The following is a 19,637-nucleotide window of genomic DNA, read 5'->3' as shown; positions in this document are numbered from 1 at the left end:
TATATCTTAAAAAAATAAAACTAAACACATTTATTGTCATGATTTTCCATACCATTTTTTGCATAAAAGGAAGGAATGATATATGTCTTAGAAAAATAAAACTAAACACATTTAATGTCAAGATTTTCCATACCATATCATTCAAACTCAAAAACAAATATAATAATAATAAGTTACACGTCTATTCACATATAATCCCATATCTTTATAACATATCCAATTACTACAAATTTGATACGTTTGCATAGGTGATCACAATATCACCATCACAATATTTGCATGTAAATCTTCCTCTATAAATACGTTACATCTCGCAAATGTTCATCACAAAAACCAACCATGAGGCTCGATCAACAATCCACGATCTCAACTGTACGTATCTCCGCTTCTCTTTAATTTTTAAGCGCGTAATTATAATTGTTTGTATTGATTGTAACCAAGTGTTTTATAACTACTAACCACATTTACACAATACTACCTCTAACTATATTCCGTCTAACATATCCTCATATATCACATTTGCAGAATTCGATAACAACTTTGTTGATTTTCGTATCGATAACCGTCTCAACCGTTAACTGCCGGAGACACGTATCCGACGGATCTGACGTCACCTACGCCGCAATCAACTGTCGTAAGCACACAGCATTTTTGACGGATTTCGGCGGAGTCGGTGACGGAAAAACGTCGAACACGGCGGTTTTCCGATCGGCGATTCAGAATCTGAGTCAGTTTGAAAACGACGGCGGATCGCAGCTTATTGTGCCGCCGGGGAAGTGGCTCACCGGAAGCTTTAACCTAACTAGTCATTTCACGTTGTTTATTCAGTTCGGTGCGGTTGTTCTTGCGTCTCAGGTATTATGTTATACGTGCTGGTAATTCCTGACCTGTTTAGTACACAATAAAGTAAAAAAGTGTTCCTGATCTGTTTATAGTACACAATAAAGCAAAAAGTGTGTTATAGAGTACATGAGGTATAAAGTAGTTAAATGAGTCGTATTCATGTTTGACTGGTAGGATGAAGGAGAATATCCGCTAATTGAACCGTTGCCGTCGTATGGTGCCGGTCGAGATGGACCGGGAGGAAGGTTTAGTAGTCTGATAGGTGGATCACACCTTACTGATGTTGTTATAACAGGTATATTCTTTTATTATTTGGATTGTGAATTATTTTGATTTGTATGTGGTTTAGAAAAATCACCAGTTTTAGGAGGTTGATGTAATGAAGAAAATTATAAAGGAAATGTAATTGTTCATATATATTAATTCATAAGCAATAGTAAAATTTCAAAATGTTAACATTATTGTTATTATTCATTTTAAATGTTTAAAAACTATTGCAGGTTATATAAAGACTTGAAGGATTTACAATGAACATTTTTATGAAATTACTAATAAAACGATTTTTCTATTTTAAACTATATGCTATTATTAATTAGTTTATTTGTAACTTTTTAATGCTTTCTTAGACTAAAAGTGTATCCTTTAATTAGCTTTTTTTTTTTTACTTCTAGAAAGTGTAACCTTTTGTAGTTATTATTTCGAATATGAACTTTCTAATTAGTTTTTTTAGAAACTATAAACTATTTTTTCTTAGTTTTTTTTTTAAATATGAATGTCTCGCTATAATTTTTTTCTTAAGACGGCTTCGATATTAATTGGTACCTGGTATTAACTTTTTGTATAGCGAGTGCGGTATGGCAATAAATTGAATTGAAACCGATCGAATTACCGCACGTGCAGCGCGGGGTAACCCACTAGTTAGATCATATATTTTAACTACGGTAATGGTAAGGTAATAAAGTTTAATTAATATATTCTGTAACGCCATGAAGCGTGTGTCTCAATCCACCGCACGTGAGATGATGTGGCAATTTTTCACACATGATACACACCACGCCTCAACCATGTGACTCACGGCAACAACCAAAACATAAATTATTTTTTATTTTTTTAATTAGCATTTAGTTAAGCTCTTAAATTTTTGGTAAAAACTAACGTGTTGTGATGTATGAAAAGCCCGTACCATAGCCTAATGCCCTAATGGTTTTGGTTTCTACGTGGTTCACTAAATTGAGTCGCTAGCGAAATGAGCGGATACAATTGGAATCCGCTAGTCAAATGAAATACTTAACTGGTGTCTGGTAGTCAAACAAGCAGACTTATTTTTTGAGTTTTGTCAAGTTAACGTACTTGAGGAGTTTGTTTGCCACGTGAATATATCTCTTGAGTGTCTTATCAAGTCGTTTTGGGTGTAGCAAAATCATAAATTGTACATGAAATGATCATGTCATACCAGTTTAACTACAGTTTTGTTGAAATTTAACTAATGTGTTGATGATTTGTGTTCTTGAAGGCGACAATGGCACGATCGATGGCCAGGGTTCGATTTGGTGGGACAAGTTTCATCAAAAGAAACTGAAGAACACAAGACCATACTTGATTGAGCCAATGTACTCAAATCAAATCCAGATATCTAACCTCACTCTAGTCAACTCGCCTTCATGGTTCGTCCATCCGGTATATAGCAGGTTCGTCGTAAATCAAAATGCATTAATCATCATACTATCTATTTGATTTTGATTTCTTTTGATTTAAAATCTAGAGTTAAATGCCATTTTAGTCCCTCTGTTTTGGGCCATTTTACCAGTTTAGTCCAAAGGTTTCATTTTTCACATGTGGGTCAAAAAAAGCCCAAACCACAGGGACTAAAATGACATTTAACTCAAAAATCTAATAACTGTTTTTTTAATTTACTTCAGTGATATAATTATTCAAGATTTAACCATTCTTGCACCTGTGGATTCCCCTAATACAGATGGAATTGATCCAGGTTTCATTATATTATTTTTGATTTTTGATACCTCTTTTCTCTAGCAAAAAAAATCAGCTTTTATAAAATATTTATGGTGAATATTATTTTTGCAGATTCTTGTAAAAATGTAAAAATTCAGGATGTTTTCATCGTGTCCGGTGACGATTGTATCGCCGTGAAAAGCGGATGGGATGAATACGGGATTAAATTCGGGATGCCTACCGAACAAGCGATCATAAGGCGATTAACATGCATTTCCCCCGATAGTGCAGTGATTGCACTCGGGAGTGAAATGTCGGGTGGCATAAAAAACATTAGAGCCGAAGACATCACGGCTATTAATTCTGAATCCGGGGTCAGAATTAAAACGGGCCCCGGAAGGGGAGCATATGTTACCGACATCTTCGTGGACAAAATGACTTTACATACGATGAAGTATGTATTTTGGACCACAGGTGCATATGGGCAGCACCCGGATCCAGGTTATGATCCGAAGGCACTCCCGAAAATTGACCGGATCAACTATAGAAATGTGGTGGCGGATGATGTACAAATGGCGGGAAATATGGGCGGGATTGAGGGCGATCCGTTTACCGGATTTTGTTTATCAAATGTTACTATTGGGTTGAGTGACAAACCAAAAAAAGTACAGTGGAACTGTACTGATGTTTCCGGTGTCTCGAGTAACGTGACACCGGAACCATGTGATGCTCTGGTGGATAAAGGCTCGATTGAGTGCGAGTATCCATCGGATCCGGTTCCGATAGATACTGTTCAAATGCAGACTTGTTCTTTTAGTACTCAAAAGGTACTCATGTAAACTTTTTTATTAATCTAAAATAGCATATTGGAATTTCTACTTTGACAGTCTTATTCACGGTTAATACTTAATCCTCTACTAGGTTGTTTAAGGGATTCAAAATCTTTTCTTAGGGATGTTTGGCAACTTCTAAATGGTTAAGTGTTGAACCAGTAATAGGTCTCAACCATTAAGTGCTGAACCCGCAAGAGGTCTGAACCATTCAAAGCCAGTATAATGCTTAACCGTTCAGAGACAAATGTCTGACAATTCAGATTAGAAGTCTTAATCATTCAGACTAAGTATAATGCTTAACCATTCAGAGGCAGATGTCTGAAGCATTTAGATATCTGCTCGCGAAACAAACAGTCTGAACCAGTAAGAGGTTTGAAACATTAAAAAGCTCTATTAAGAGTTATAAAAAAAAAAGCCCCTTAGGTTGATTCTATTGTAGTATGCTTTCTATGTGTTTTTTATATACAAGACACTTATAGGTTTTTTTTTTTGTCCATGTAGGATGGTTTTCGATTACATAGGTTTTTTTTTTTTGTCCATGTAGGATGGTTTTCGATTACATGCAAGGAAGCTTTCGCTGCTTGATGCAGTGTTGGACTACGATGATGCCGGAGCCAATCCTAGGCATGATCCAAGGAAGGGGAGGGGCGGAAGGAACCCATGATCGAGTTTATAAGCTCGATTATATTTTTGTTAAGTATTAAATATTAATGTTTAGAGGGTATGTATCTCTACAACAGGTTTATTAGTGTACTTTGGCTACAACTATAAGAATAAATTAAAGTTTTGTTACTTAAACATGGGGATATATTTAGAAAAAAAATATTTCATTTATATTGTTATTTTTTTTAATTCTATTCTATTAATGAATTATAGTGGGAAGACTCGCACGCTGCAGCGGGTGTCCTGACTAATATCAGATTCAAGTTTTGTCCTTTATGTATGTCCCAAATTGCAGGCGCTGTCCTTTAAACTAAAAGTTGACAGGCGGTGTCCTTTGTGTTTTCAAAATCTTGCACGTTTTGTCCTTTAGGCCAAACTTAGTTAGATTTGTTAGTTAAATCTGGTATCAAGGGGCTATTTTGTAAAAAAAATTTGTTCAGGACTATTTTGTAAAAAAAATCAACCTTAATCATCAACAGACTATACATACTCTTCCACTCCATAGCAATACTCATCCTCGTCTTCTTCAGAATCTCCTCCATTCTCACTCTATTTCACTCCAAAAACCAACCACTCATCCCTCATCTCTTGATCTTCATCTCAGAACTCACACTATCCTTCCTATGGTTCCTCAATCAATCTTTCTATTGGCGACCTGTCACCAGAACCGTCTTCCCAGAGCGGTTGCCAGAAGACGACCAGCTTCCACCCATAGACGTCTTCATATGCACAGCCGATCCAAGGGCAGAACCGCCACTCGGGGTTATGAACACAGTCATATCCGCCATGGCTTTGAACTATCCGGCTGGGAAGCTAACGGTTTATCTTTCTGATGATGGTGGTTGTCCGGTGGTGAAAGGGTGGTTTGTGGTGGTGGGGTAGGTTCGGCGGTGGAGGTGATGTTATAGGCGATTGCAGGTGGTGGTGGTCGGAGAATCGATGTCGGAATTGTTTTTTAGGGTTTTTGATATTTTTGCTTTTGGGGATTTTTGGGGGGTTTTGATTTGTTTGATTTTGGGGATTTTTGGGGGTTTTTGATTTTTGGTCAGTGGGTGGGTTCGGGTCCGTATACTGCCATGACAGAGGTGGAGAAGTAGTAGTTATTTCTCAGAAGTTACCAGTTTAGTAGCAGGAAACAGAGCACTGGTCAAAGGGTGAAGAGATCTCTGTTGCGGGTCTAGAAACTGATATGGGTCAAGCTTCGATCCGCCAGGAAGATCCAGAAAATGATCTGGTTCAGGCTCCGCCATGGGTTGTTTTATGGGTTTCAGAGGAAACGGTTTGTTCGTTTGAATCATCATAGCAACTCTCTTTGTTTCTAGTAGAAGAATGCAACTGTTTCTTTGTTTTTTTTAATTATTATTATTATTATTATTATTATTATTATTATTATTATTATGTTAGTTTTATATTTATGTTAGTTTAATGTACTAGAAGTTGATGATTTGATCTTGTAGTAGTAACAACTTGAATTGGTTTATGGGTTTGTAAATTATGATGGATCTAGTTAAAGAGTATTTAACATGTGAAGTCGAATGCTTATCTGATCCTTTTTTTCGTCAAACACTTTCGGTGGTGGCGGTGGCGACGGTGGTGGCGGTGGCGACGGTGGAGGGTGGTGGTGATGGTGATGAAGGGTGGTGGTGATGGTGGTTAGTAATTTACTCAATAATATTAATAATAATAATATTAATAATAATAATAATAATAATAATAATAATAATAATAATAATAATATTAAGTTTTGTACAATTTAGTCCCTGAATAATTTTTTTTTTACAAAATAGCCCATTGATACCATATTTAACTAACAAATCTAACTATGTTTGGCCTAAAGGACAAAACGTGCAAGATTTTGAAAATACAAAGGACACCGCCTGTCAACTTTTAGTTTAAAGGACAGCGCCTGCAATTTGGGACATACATAAAGGACAAAACTTGTAATTTACTCCAGATTTAATTATGTCTATTACGAACCACAACTGATATTCAATACATGAATTTATGTAAGTTTCGTATATTTTCTGTCGTGTACCTCAATAATGGCATCAAAGGAAGATAAAAGAATTTGACCTTTTACACATCCATTTTCATCATAAAATTCTAAATCTCTACTATACCAACTTACATTGAAAGTCAACTGAAGTCTACAAAGATAAAGAATGAACAGACAGATTTGACAAGATCCTCAAAACGTTTCAACTCTTTCACACACTCTGAAACTCTCAAATTGATTCGATAAATAAGATTCAGATCTCAAGCACACTGACATCCATCGAATTGATATTGACCACAACTACACATAGAATACTTCTCATTAAGCAAAAATAAAGCATAAAACCTCATATATGAAGTAAATATTAGAATATCATTAAACAGAAATATAAAGCAGTTCAACAAAAATGCATGTCACCCCCAAATGTCAACCAGAACATAAAAATAACCTACAAAAATTGAAGACAATCATAATCCAAATTGCAGATATTTTGAGAACATACTGTAGACAAAAAACATATCACAGCCTCCTTCCTCTTCTCCCACTCTTTCGAGGAGTGCTATCTGTTGGAATTGGTGCCACGTCCTCTGTCATCATCAAAACATACAACTTACTTATCAGCTACTCCTTAAACATAAATAATAGTTCTTCAAAGAGCAAAAAGAACAAATACAAAATTTCGTATATAAAAAATAAAGAATATAAGCATACCAATACGACCAATTTTCATGCCAGAACGGGCAAGAGCTCGGAGGGCAGATTGTGCACCTGGACCGGGTGTCTTTGTCTTGTTACCTCCAATTGCTCGTAGTTTTATGTGGAGGGCATTGATTCCAAGCTCCAGTTGTTACAGTAGAAATTTGTTAGCTGTAATGTATCAAACAAAAACAAACTGCTATGATTACCATATAGCAAGACACTAAAAGAAACAAGTAAAAACCTTGCATCTTGTTGAAACATCTTGTGCAGCAAGCATAGCTGCATATGGAGACGACTCATCTCTATCAGTCTTTACTTTCATTCCACCTAATGAAAAAAATAAAAAGGATAGTAGATAAATATTAAGATATAAAAACTATCAACCAAACACTTAATAGCATTTGAATTACAGTAAATATCTTGTGGAAAAAATATTAAAACTACAAACTATTAACCACTTTCGAAAAAAAAAAAAATTTGTTGAGAAAAAGCCTAGACATATAAACTTAATTCATGTTCTCTTTGCAATGGATCAGAAAAACAATGTGCATGTAATTATAGTGTGTTTAGCATTTACTTAAGGGTTTTAACTTCAATATCAGTTACGGCTTTTGGTTTGTATCAGGGCCGGCTCTGGGCCCGGCAAACCCGTGCCGACGCCCGAGGCCCAAAATTTCAAAGGGCCCGAAAAGTCTTTATAAGCTTGTATATATTTATTAAATTATATATTTAGCATATTTATCCGTTTATTATGCAAAAAAGTATTGGTGGTGTAGTGGCAAAAACCATCTCAAAATAATGTAATGGTCTCAAGTTCAAGTCTTTGCTCCATCACTAAGTTTTTATTTGTAACACCCCGTGTTTTCGAATGTCAAAGTCAAAGTCAAGGTCAGGCTGACTTCTTTGACTGTAAATGGTCTGTTTTAAGATTTATTTGTATTATGTGGAATAAGTGCTGTTAATCAAGAATCGAACTAATCGAATGTTTAATCGACGCGCACCGATTTACGACTATGAATAGTAGGAAGTAACAATGCGATAAAGTTAACTAATCAATAATCAAACCGATCGAACCATCATCGAACTCGAACCTCGAATTACGCGAACTTTGGTTGTTATTATACGTGTGTGTGTGCCTTATGTGTTACTTATGCATGTTTACTTATGTTATGTGTGGTGATCAATCGAATCGAAACTCGAAACTCAATCGAACACAATCGAATCAAGTTATGATAATTGGTAGAGAAGAGACTATGCTAGACATAGATGATTATATGTTAGATATAGTGATTGGGACTGAAAGTAATTTGAATAGGAACCCTATCGTACTCGTATCACCTTCAATCGAAATCGAAACGTCAAAAATCGTCGCACCGAACACTCGAACCAGGCTGTGGATCGATCAGGCTGTCAGCCGATCGAACGGCCCAGCCGATCGGACGGACTGTCCGATCGAGCAGGCTGTCCGATCGGGATGCCTGGCCGATCGGCCAGCCCTTTCCTCTTTGGGAAGCCTATAAATAGGGTTGTCATTGTTATTCTTTCCACTTTTGGAAACTCAGCTCGTGCTCCCCTTTTTTTCTCAGATTCCTTCCGATTCCGGTAAGTTTTCATCCTAAATCTTGTACTTTCTTGATCAATACACACTCCTACACCTTTCTATCTTTCAAATCTTGATTTCTAACCGTGAAATCATCAAGATCTAAGCATTCTAGGATGATGTCATCATGGTGTTCTTCAAGAACATCATGTTTTGGCCTCATTCCACCATGAATAGCTTGGATCTAACCGATTTCCACATAAACAAACTAAGATCTATCACAGATCTGAACATTTACTTGGTGTAAAGGATTGAAAGAAGAATTTCCAACTTTCTTTCAACTCTTTTACACTCAATGCCTTCAAACCGGTAGAAACGGAGCTTGAGTCAACTCACCAATCATTCTAATGGATGAGTGGTTCAAGATTCGGATTCTATCTACGAGGTTCACCGACTTCGGGTTAAACATCAAACTACCGTTCCTAGGGCTGTATTCGAACCGAACGTTCAGCGAACAGTTCGTGAACCGTTCGGCGGGAAGTTTGTTTATGTTCGTTCGTTTAATAAACGAACGAACATGAACAATAAATTCCGTTCGATTAGTTAAATGAACAAACATGAACAAAGGTCTCGTTCGTTCAATTGTGTTCGTGAACATTCGGTAAGGTGTTCGTGAATATTCGTTCATTTGCGGTCGTTTATGTTCGTATGTTCGTGTTTTAATTAAAGATTTTTATACTTTATATTTTATCTATACTTTTTATACTATTAAACTTTTATTTATATCATTACCCTAACAATTAAACTTGGAAATCCGCTTTCACCTTGTTTATGCACCATTTCCCTTTCTTTTCTCATTATTTACATCGACGAATATGATCTACCTTCGTTCCACAATAAAGGATTCAAGTTCTAGTACTACTCTGTGGGACATCCACCTTTATCCTTCATCGCGTTCGCCAAATTTATTTGTGTTCGCTTGTGTTCGTGAACCGTTCGTGAACACACTCATTTCCTTAATGAACGAACACGAACATAAAATCTCGTTCGGTAAGTGTTCATGAACCGTTCGTGAACACATTTATTTCCTTAACGAACGAACACGAACAAGGCCTCGTTTGTGTTCGTTCGGTTCGTTTACAGCCCTAACCGTTCCGAACAGTTCACCGGCCGGACTTGGGTGATTCTTGTCCGAGCAGGGGAAACAAGTAAGAACGAAAGTTCCATGGTTCAGCTCGTTGTCAAACTACCTCGACATAACGTCAAATAATCAAAACAGCCAAGTGTTAGACGAACAGGCTGACCAGGTCAGGATGCTGACCGAACGGTTAGGCTATCCGAACGGACGGCCCAACCGATCGGACATGTCAGCCGATCGACCGGGCTAGCCGATCGGCTAGCATATGGCCCCACAATTTGACACTTCCATGAAGTATGGTATTGAACGAAGTAATGTCCGATCGAACAACTGATTGGTAAACATTACTCTTCGGATCATGAGATACTATGCTTCAACACTTAATCGATTTTCAACTCGTTCGACGTATTGGAGTGCCATCCGATCGAGCATACTGTCCGATCAGGTGACACCCTGCTGAGAACTCACCACTGAAGTATCTAGCCGATCGGTTAAGCCGACCGATCGAACGATCCATTCGATCGATCGACCTGAAAGGCAAGAACACTTCAATGATCTCAAATACTACAACGAAAACCTCAAAAGGACAAACCATCATACACAAACACATCCTACCCAAAGGAAGAAACAATCCACTCGAACAGTCCATCCGATCGGTCCGACCAACCGACCGGACAGACTGTCCGAACGGACTGGTTCTTCGAACGAACAACCCGTCCGATCGAACCTACAGTCCGATCGACCAGGCTGTTCGACCCACCATCCCTTGTTACCATTTTACGTGTATTCATCGTTATGCTATCGAACTGTTCAGGCTAACCCTACTCTCAAGCGCTCTCTTCAATCCATCAATCAATCGCTGTGAGTATACTCGATCCCTTTTTTGCTTTTAGCACTTTTGGGTGTTACATACGTTACTTATTTCAAAACACAATCGATCACACTACTCAACTATTTGAACGCTAACCGATTCGCATGTATTACGTGACTAAATGAATGCTTGTTGTTATGTTTACACGTGGAATGTTGTCTACCTACCTTAACGACGTAGTACTATAGTTTGGACTCAGCACCCGTTCACACGGGGGTTGTTAAGGACAATTACTTGCATGGATTACGGTGGTAATCATGTATTGCGAACTGTCTCGGACAGTCAACCCGCAGTCATTGGTATCGATAGATCCATGTCGATAATTAACATGCTTCGTTTTCCTCTGTGTACGTGATGGTTATGCGTAAACTATTCGAACTCTATTATACTATTATCAAACTTGTATGCTCACCTTTACATTATATATATTGACTTTATTTTAACGTATGTGGCAGGTGTTTAAGATGTTTGCTTGCTAGGAAAGCGAGGCTAGAATAAAGCTCTAGAGCTCCCCCAACAAATAGTTGTCTGTCAAGAATAAGCAACTAGAGCATAGTTGTCTGTAGATCTTGTCAGGCTGGGTCCTTAGGAGCATTTGAACAATATGTTATTATTTACATTTGAATCTGAGTTGTCGGAACAGAATATTTGCCTGGTTGTTATCTGTAATAATTTGTTTTATTATTTGGGACACGGTATGGGACGTGTTATTTAAACTAAATAGTGATGATAGTTGTTATGGAAACTTCTGGACAATCTGTTTCGCTCAGTGCCATGCCCTGATGATTCCGCCATCGGTTGGGGTGTGACATTATTTTTGTAATTCATTTACCCTTAACCATAATTTTGGGCCCAATTCTTTTCGTCGCCCGAGGCCTAAATTTTTTCAAGAGTTTTCAGGGACGGCTCTGGTTTGTATATAGATTAGTTCAAGGCTAAACCCTTCAAATACTAATAGTTAAGTTCCCTCATCAAGTTAATAAATGATGGCCTTGATGATCATTACTTATTAGTATCCATAACTCTTTGAATTATTTATATTTAAAAAGGTGCCAAAATCCCTAAAATGCCCCTAAAGTGTCTTAAATTTTTGAACACTGCATAGCTGCATATGGGGACGACTCATCTCTATCAGCCTTTACCTTCATTCCACCTAATGAAAAAAAATAAAAGGATAGTAGATAAATATTAGAGTGAATTTCAAGTTTTTTCCTTTATCTTTATACTAAATTTCAGGCGGTGTCCTTTGTCTTTAAAATTGATACATTTTGTACTTTATGTTTCAAAATCTTGCATGTTTTGTCATTTGAGCCTAACCCAATTAATTTTAAGCATTAAGTGAAGGACAAATTGGTCTCTTTACTTATTTATTTAAAAACAATTTTAATTATTAAAAGAAAAACAATGTATAAATGATATCTCTCTAAACACACAGATACTCTCTCTCTCTCTCTCTCTCTCTCTAGAGCCTAATTCTTCTCTCTACTCCCTCAATAAACATATCTTGATCATCATATTGGTGCAACAGATGCTGAAGATTCACCTCAATTCCATTTAACCAGCAAGATCCATCATTATTTTACTCCAATTGCAACAATGGATAGTAGAACACATCCATAACCCGATCCTATTTACTCGAACCCACCCTCTCAGACTCTCACCAAGTCCGTTTTGCGGCTGCTGACTAGTGCACATCTTTACGGTGACAACAACACCAATCGTTCAAACGAAGTTTTCCGGCATCTACAACTTCAAGACGAGAAGAACACATCTCTACGGCGGCATCCAAACGAAGTCTCCATCTTTTGCAGCCGACACCAATCATTCCCCAAAGGCTGAACATCCAAACGAGTTCCCCATTTTCACCGATTTTTAGCGATTTTTGTGAAAATTGTGGATCGGACTGTTAGTGTGTTGAACTAATTATAGGGGAAAGGTGGGGAATTTGTGGGGGATAATTAAAATATGAAGTAGATGATAACAAATTGGCGATTTGGTTAGGGGATTATTATTAGATGATGACAAATTGATGATTTACAGTTTTTGAGATGGATTAGAGTGTGTGTCTGTAAATTGTGGAAGTTTGTTGAGGTAGGTGAGAACTCAATGTTTGCGGGGAGTGTTTGAAATCTCGTGCTAATGAGTGTTTGCTCGGACTGTGTGACATTGTGGAAGTAACGCAAAGAGCAGAGGTTGTTTACAGTGGTGGTTTGTCTATAAATTCCGGCAGCATTGCCGGAGATGATGACGGAGGTGCAGTGTTCATGATGGCTACATCTGGGATCCAGGTTTAAATAAAGAAATAAATTAGGAGTGAATAATTTTCAAACACTATTGTTTATTAACCTAATAAAAATTATTAAAACTGCTTTTTTAATAAAGAAGTAAAAAAGACCAATTTATCCTTCACTTAACCATTAAAATTAACTGAGTTAGGCTTAAAGGACAAAAAATGAAGGATTTTGAAACAACAAGTACAAAATTCGTCAATTTTAAAGATAAAGGACACCGCCTGAAATGTGATATATAGATAAAGAACAAAACTTGAAATTCACTCTAAATATTAGGATATAAAAACTATCAACCAAACACTCAATAGCATTTGAATTACAGTAAATATTTTGTGGAAAAAATATTAAAACTACAAACTACCAACCACCCTGTTGAGAAAAAAACCTAGACAAATAAACTTAATTCATGTTCTCTTTGCAATGGATCAGAAAAACAATGTGCGTGTAATTATATACACATGAGTGTGTTTAGCATTTACTAAGGGTTTTAACTTTAATATCAGTTACGGCTTTTGGTTTATATAGATTAGTGCAAGGCTAAACCCACAACTCTTTGAATTATTTTTATTTAAAAAGGTGCCAAAATCCCTAAAATGCCCTTAAGTGTCTTAAATTTTTGGACAATGTGCAAATTTACCCCCTCTAAAATAGTCTGGCTCTCTTGTACATGTTGCTTCAAAATATGTACACAACATAAAATTACCATAAGGGTAGAAAACCTATTTATAGTCGATATAAATCTATTTATTGTATTTATACATACTATTAAATCATGAAAATTTCAAATGTTGCATGTCTAACCTTTAATTTAATCAATTAATTCCTTTAATTATTAAAAAACTTTTATTTAATTCCTTAATTTATTTCAATTAGTGGAAGACATAAGTGGGCATGGATTCCATGGATGAAACGTCTAGATTGCCCTCAAAGTGTCTTAAAACTTTGGAGAATGTCCAAGTTTCCCTCCTCTAAAATGGCTTGCTTCATTTGTACATGATGCTTCAAGATTTGTACCTATGGCAAAATTACGAAAAGGGTAGAAAACTCAGTTCTCTTAATAAGGTATTATAGATGAATTTATAATACGAACCACAACTGATATTCAATACATGAATTTATGTAAGTTTCGTGTATTTTCTATTATGTACCTCAACAACGGCATCAAAGGAAGATAAAAGAATTTGAACTTTTACACATCCATTTTCATCGTAAAATTCTAAATCTCTACTACATCAACTTACATTGAAAGTCAACTGAAGTCTACTAAGATAAAGAATGAACAAATAGATTTGACAAGATCCTCAAAACGTTTCAACTCTTTAACACACTCTGAAACTCTCAAATTGATTCGATAAATATGGTTCAGATCTCAAGCAGATTGACCTCCATCGATTTGATATTGACCTCAACTACACATAGAATACTTCTCATTAAGCAAAAATAAAGCATAAAAACCTATATATGAAGTAAATATTAGAATATCATTAAACATAAATATAAAGAAGCTCAACAAAAATGAATGTCACCCCCAAATGTCAACCAGAACATAAAAATAACCTACAAAAGTTGAAGACAACCATAATCCAAATTGCAAATACTTTGAAAACATATTGTAGACAAAAAAACATATCACAACCTCCTTCCTCTTCTCCCACTCTTTCGACGAGTGTTATCTGTTGGAATTGGTATCATGTCCTCTGTCATCATCAAAACACACAACTTACTTATCAGCTACTCCTTAAACATAAATAAAAGTTCTTCAAAGAGCAAAAATAACAAATACAAAAATTTGTATATAAAAAAATAAAGAATATAAGCATATACCAATGTAACCAATCTTCATGCCAGAACGGGCAAGAGCTTTGAGGGCAAACTATGCACCTGGATCGGGTGTCTTTGTCTTGTTACCTCCAGTTGCCCATAGTTTTATGTGGAGAGCATTGATTCCAAGCTCCAGTTGTTACAACAAAAATTTGTTAGTAAAAACCAAACTGCTATGATTACCATATAGCAAGACACTAAAAGAAACAAGTAAAAACCTTGCATCTTGTTGAAACATCTTATGCAGCAAGCATAGCTGCTTATGGAGACGACTCATCTCTATCAGCCTTTAACTTCATTCCACCTAATGAAAAAAATAAAAGGATAGGAGATAAATAATAAGATATAAAAACTATAAACCAAACACTCAATAGCATTTGAATTACCGTAAATATCTTGTGGAAAAATGTTAAAACTACAAAAATACTAACCACTTTCGAAAAAAAAAAAAAACTGTTGAGAAAAAGCCTAGACAAATAAACTTAATTCATGTTCTCTTTGCAATGGATCAGAAAAACAATGTGCATGTAATTATATCTCCTAGTATGAACAAAATAAAACATTGCTCGCAAAAAAATTAAACATACAACACATGTTCCTAGCGAAATATATATTATATACACATGAGTGTTTTTAGCATTTACTTAAGGGTTTTAACTTCAATATCAGTTACGGCTTTTGTTTTGTATATAGATTAGTGCAAGGCTAAACCCTTCAAATACTAATAGTTAATTTCCTCATCAATTCAATAAATGATGGCCTTGATGATCATTACTTATTAGTACCCATAACTTTTTAAATTATTTTTATTTAAAAAGGTGCCAAAATCCCTAAAATGCCCCTAAAGTGTCTTAAATTTTTTTGACAATGTGCAAGTTTACCCTCTCTAAAATAGCTTGGCTCTCTTATACATGTTGCTTCAAAATATGTACACAATGTAAAATTACTATAAGGGTAGAAAACCTATTTATAGTCCATATAAATCTATTTATTATATTTATACATACTATTAAATCATGAAAATCTCAAATGTTGCATGTCTAACATTTAATTTAATCAATTAATTTCTTTAATTATTATAAAAGTTTTATTTAATTCCTTAATTTAATTCAATTAATGGAAGACATAAGTGGGCATGGATTCCACGGATGAAATGTCTAGATTGCCCTCAAAGTGTCTTAAAACTTTGGAGAATGTCCAAGTTTTCCCCCTCTAAAATGGTTTGCTTCATTTATACATGGTGCTACAAGATTTGTACCTAGGCAAAATTACGAAAAGAGTAGAAAACCCAGTTCTCTTAATATAGTATAGTGGGAATGCCCGCGCGTTGCAGCGGGTGTCCCAACTATACCAGATTCAATTATAATTTATAGTACAAATCACAAACCATTCCGGGTTTCAAACATTTTATTCATTTCAACGGAAAATAGCTATAGAACCTATAAGCTATGCAGTTAAAGCGGTCCAAAATCGAATTGCGATCAAGGTCCGCTATAGGTTATAGCGATGGTATAGCGGTAATTTTTATACCATGCATAATTTTTGTATTTATATATATATATAGGGGAAGGATGTATAGAAAACCCACTTTAATTTAGAAAACCCGGGAAACTCAAAGTTCCCGATGTTTTTTTTTTTTTTTTGAAAAAAATTACACATGTTATATGCATGTTTTTAAGGGTTTTGGGCAAAAAAATCAAAAAAACGCCGAGTAGATATTTTAAAAAAAAAATAAACAAGTTTTGGTGTAACACATGTTACATTCATCTGACATATTTGTAACATGTGTTACACCAAAACTTGTTTATTTTTTTAAAAAATATCTACTCGGCGCTTTTTTGATTTTTTTTTGCCCAAAACCCTTAAAAACATGTATATAACATGTGTAAATTTTTTCAAAAAAAAAAACATCGGGAGCTTTGAGTTTCCCGGGTTTTCTAGATTAAAGTGGGTTTTCTATAGATACTTACATTATATATATATATATATATATATATATATATATATATATATATAGAGTAAGGTTAACATACAAAAAGCCTTATCATACATCACGTAGGAGACAATGGTAACCGTTGGATCAGAGGTATAATCACGCATGGGACCACATGGGACCACATAATCACGCATGGGACCACATAATTACGCATGGGACTATAATCACGCACGTTCTATGATAATAACGCACGTTATATTTTTTGTCATGTATGTTAATGTAGGTTAAGCCCTAAAGTACATTATACTTTCTCTATGAAAAATATTAATAGTAATATCAAAATTCATAGTAATATATCATTCCATTATCAAAAACCTGTTGCAAATCAAACACCGTTACTGCTATAACTGCTATAGGTCACCGCTATAGCACCGCTAATAGCGGAACCGTTACAGGCCACCGCTATTTAGACCGCTACAGCACCGCTATTGACTGCTTAGCCTATAAGATTACAAACATGCATAGAAAGTCTAGAATACCCATACAAAGAGCCATGTTTATTAAACCATAATAAATTTTCATCAAAATTAACACGCGATTATTAAACATAACAAATGGTGTTACGTTGATTATTATATAAAATTAACACGCGATTGATCAAGAATTAACTAAATAATAAAAATGAAGGATAAGAGTTTTAGAAATACATTTCATGTGTAATACATAAATCGATGAAAAATATACATAGCTAATAAAAAGGTAAATATTCGTAACAGGTTTTGGTTAGTTAATTTACAACTTAAACATATTCAAAAAAACTTCCCAGCTCTAAAACATGCTTAATAAGCTTTACAAAAAGTTATAAATAAGTTCTTCACCATGTTAGTCGAGAGCCACATTAAGATTTGTGGGTACTATCTTGATTCATTAAAACCCCTCAAAACAAAACCTTACCATCATTGTTGCCCTCATCATCGGGCCTCCGAAATCACCTCATCCACCTTTCTCCTCTGTTGCCGTCATCAGCCTTCTGCGATCCTCACAACTGGATTAGAAGCCTCAGTGAAGTGAAGGTGCTGAAGTTGCAACTGGATTAGAAAGAATAAAATTTAAATCCTTACCCCCATCACCTACCTCGATCACGGTGCTTGACTCGCCAATACTCTACCGGTTTCCGTCCATCTCCCAACACAGAAAAAAGGGCTCTTAGTTGGTAAATTACATAAAAAAGTCGCAAGATTAGTCATTGACTTTAAAACCCATGAGAAAGGTGCATTTTTGAAGGGATCATCTTCACTGTCTTTTCATGTGCACTTCAATTTTCTCATAAATTTGGGCAGATTAGGTTCTTCCTTTGTTAATAAAGTTGATAGGATAGAATAAAACAAAATTTTTTGTTTCAATTTCTGTACTTTTCTATAACTAATCCGCCCAAAAATTGTAGCATCCCAACATTTTATTCATAATACTATGAGATTAGAAATTTTGTCACCTAATGTAAGAAGCTAATCAAAGCTTTTTGAAAAACAATAATGACTAAATTCGTTGAAATATATTAACAAACACCTGGTGGGCATTACTGAAACATGTCGATTACCCCTAGCACATTCAATCTTTTCTTGTGAACTTGAGGTTTGTCCGATTCATGCGTGTCTACAACAGATTTCCCTATTACCCCATGTATTTAAAGCAAAAAAAGACCTCTAGAGGTTAGTTGCGACGGTAAAGACTAAGACCATCTATTGAATATATCATTTGTGTAGCGCTAGACATACAAAAACGGAAGGGGGGCTGACCCGGTAACATTAAACAATTCATTTGTTATTGTTTACCTGACCGACCGTTGCATAAACGACGTGTAACAACAGACAGGGCCTGCTAACCCAAGAAAAACCCCACAACACAGTTCTTTGTGAGGACAGGAGCTTTTGGAAGATGGCTACAGAAGTGTGGAACAACAAATGAGACAACCTAATTGAATAACAATAACATCAATTAATATTATATCTTTTGTACTACAATATGTAATGAGAACCCAGCTAGTAAATACTCCACTCGCCTGATTCAGAGCAACATATGCATATCCTTTCTGGATGTTTGGCGGTAACTGGTCACCATGAATTTCCAAAAGAAAGAAGCACACCATAACAAACAAAATCTGCACACCAAATAATCACACTATATACATGAATATTAAAAGAAACAAACTAAATCCTCACACTACACTTGTTAATTTGAATCATAAGTATGTAACAGGCATTGTGTGAGTGAAGACGTGGACCTGGTGATGTCAACTCCGGTGAGTGTTGCCGCCACGGCGGTGGTGGTTCTACGTGAAGTCGTCGGCTTGGAAAAGAGGAAAACCCTAGGGGCGGTTTATAAAGTAAAACCCATATGAATTCGCGTCTCAAGGTGACGGTACACCATAAATTGAATGGGGGTTTCATACATTTCATCCGATTGAGTTCTCACTGGAAGATTAAATTGCTTCAATTGCTGCCATTCAACCGTCGATTTCATTCAATACTTTTAGTGATTTCATTCAATACTTTTAATTGAACAAGTAACTGACAAAGACATTCAGAATGGATGGTTTCACACTAAAAAACTTTGTAACGGGGACGCAACATTCCAAAGGATAGGGTTTTGCTTTAAAGAGGGAGGGAGGCTGGTCAAATGTCTAGATTGTCCCTAAAGTGTCTTAAATTTTTTAACATTACACAAGTTTACCCTCTCTAAAACAGCTTCTACACTCTTGTACGTAATGCTATAAAATTTATATGTTTGTAAAATGACCAAAAGGGTAGAAAACCCAATTTCTTTATTTAATATAGTAGTATAGATTATAGATTGTAGATATAGATACTTTTGATGTAAAATAGGTAGTTATATTCATGAATTAATTCACATAAACATGCTAGAAACTCATTTAATATTAAATAAACTCATTTAATATTAAATAGTTAGTAATATAAATTTAGGAGTTATAAAACGGTAATAAATTAACTTTTCTAGGAGTTATAAAACGATATTAAAATTAACTTTTTAAATTA

General features: G+C 35.5%; 2 protein-coding genes and 2 long non-coding RNA genes across 5 annotated transcripts; 1 reads left to right on the top strand and 3 right to left on the bottom strand.

Moving 5' to 3' along the window:
• The first annotated feature begins 269 nt into the window (after positions 1–269).
• On the top strand, positions 270–4,427 carry LOC110939681 (probable polygalacturonase). 2 transcript variants are annotated; one of them, XM_022181253.2, is made up of 7 exons: positions 270–372; positions 526–855; positions 1,018–1,138; positions 2,357–2,531; positions 2,763–2,833; positions 2,929–3,623; positions 4,174–4,427. In XM_022181253.2, the coding sequence occupies exons 1-7, from the start codon at positions 340–342 to the stop codon at positions 4,291–4,293; spliced, it is 1,545 nt and encodes a 514-aa protein (XP_022036945.1). In that variant the 5' UTR covers positions 270–339; the 3' UTR covers positions 4,294–4,427. The 2 variants fall into 2 exon arrangements, with proteins under 2 accessions (XP_022036945.1, XP_022036944.2); XM_022181252.2 differs by having other exon boundaries at positions 4,131–4,427.
• Positions 4,428–6,789: 2,362 nt separating this feature from the next.
• LOC118485751 (40S ribosomal protein S14-like) lies at positions 6,790–12,361 on the bottom strand. The gene is made up of 5 exons (XM_035982184.1): positions 12,238–12,361; positions 11,633–11,689; positions 7,229–7,314; positions 7,000–7,129; positions 6,790–6,875 (listed from the first exon to the last, which is right to left on the bottom strand). The coding sequence occupies exons 1-5, from the start codon at positions 12,359–12,361 to the stop codon at positions 6,808–6,810; spliced, it is 465 nt and encodes a 154-aa protein (XP_035838077.1). The 3' UTR covers positions 6,790–6,807.
• A 2,001-nt stretch (positions 12,362–14,362) lies between these two features.
• On the bottom strand, positions 14,363–14,877 carry LOC118485432. Its single transcript, XR_004876060.1, has 2 exons — positions 14,652–14,877; positions 14,363–14,524 (listed from the first exon to the last, which is right to left on the bottom strand). It is a non-coding gene; the product is annotated as an uncharacterized LOC118485432 (long non-coding RNA).
• A 2,452-nt stretch (positions 14,878–17,329) lies between these two features.
• Positions 17,330–18,555, bottom strand: LOC110939682. Its single transcript, XR_004876059.1, has 2 exons — positions 18,151–18,555; positions 17,330–17,766 (listed from the first exon to the last, which is right to left on the bottom strand). It is a non-coding gene; the product is annotated as an uncharacterized LOC110939682 (long non-coding RNA).
• Positions 18,556–19,637: the final 1,082 nt, after the last annotated feature.

The sequence above is a fragment of the Helianthus annuus genome, chromosome 13 (assembly GCF_002127325.2).
Source record: "Helianthus annuus cultivar XRQ/B chromosome 13, HanXRQr2.0-SUNRISE, whole genome shotgun sequence".
Lineage (NCBI taxonomy): Eukaryota > Viridiplantae > Streptophyta > Magnoliopsida > Asterales > Asteraceae > Helianthus > Helianthus annuus.
Note: the sequence above shows the minus strand (reverse complement) of the source record. Positions and strands in the feature narration are given on the sequence as shown.

Bases quoted from the DNA above. Each gene is read 5' to 3' on its own strand.
- LOC110939681 (XM_022181253.2), top strand. From the start codon at position 340: ATGAGGCTCGATCAACAATCCACGATCTCAACT. The intron at 856-1,017 runs GTATTATGTTAT...TTTGACTGGTAG, and splicing joins CGGTTGTTCTTGCGTCTCAG to GATGAAGGAGAATATCCGCT. The intron at 2,834-2,928 runs GTTTCATTATAT...TTATTTTTGCAG, and splicing joins TACAGATGGAATTGATCCAG to ATTCTTGTAAAAATGTAAAA.
- LOC118485751 (XM_035982184.1), bottom strand. From the start codon at position 12,361: ATGATTGGTGTCGGCTGCAAAAGATGGAGACTTCGTTTGGATGCCGCC. The intron at 7,315-11,632 runs GTTCAAAAATTT...TTTTTTCATTAG, and splicing joins CCCATATGCAGCTATGCAGT to GTGGAATGAAAGTAAAGACT. The intron at 6,876-6,999 runs GTATGCTTATAT...TGATGATGACAG, and splicing joins CATGAAAATTGGTCGTATTG to AGGACGTGGCACCAATTCCA.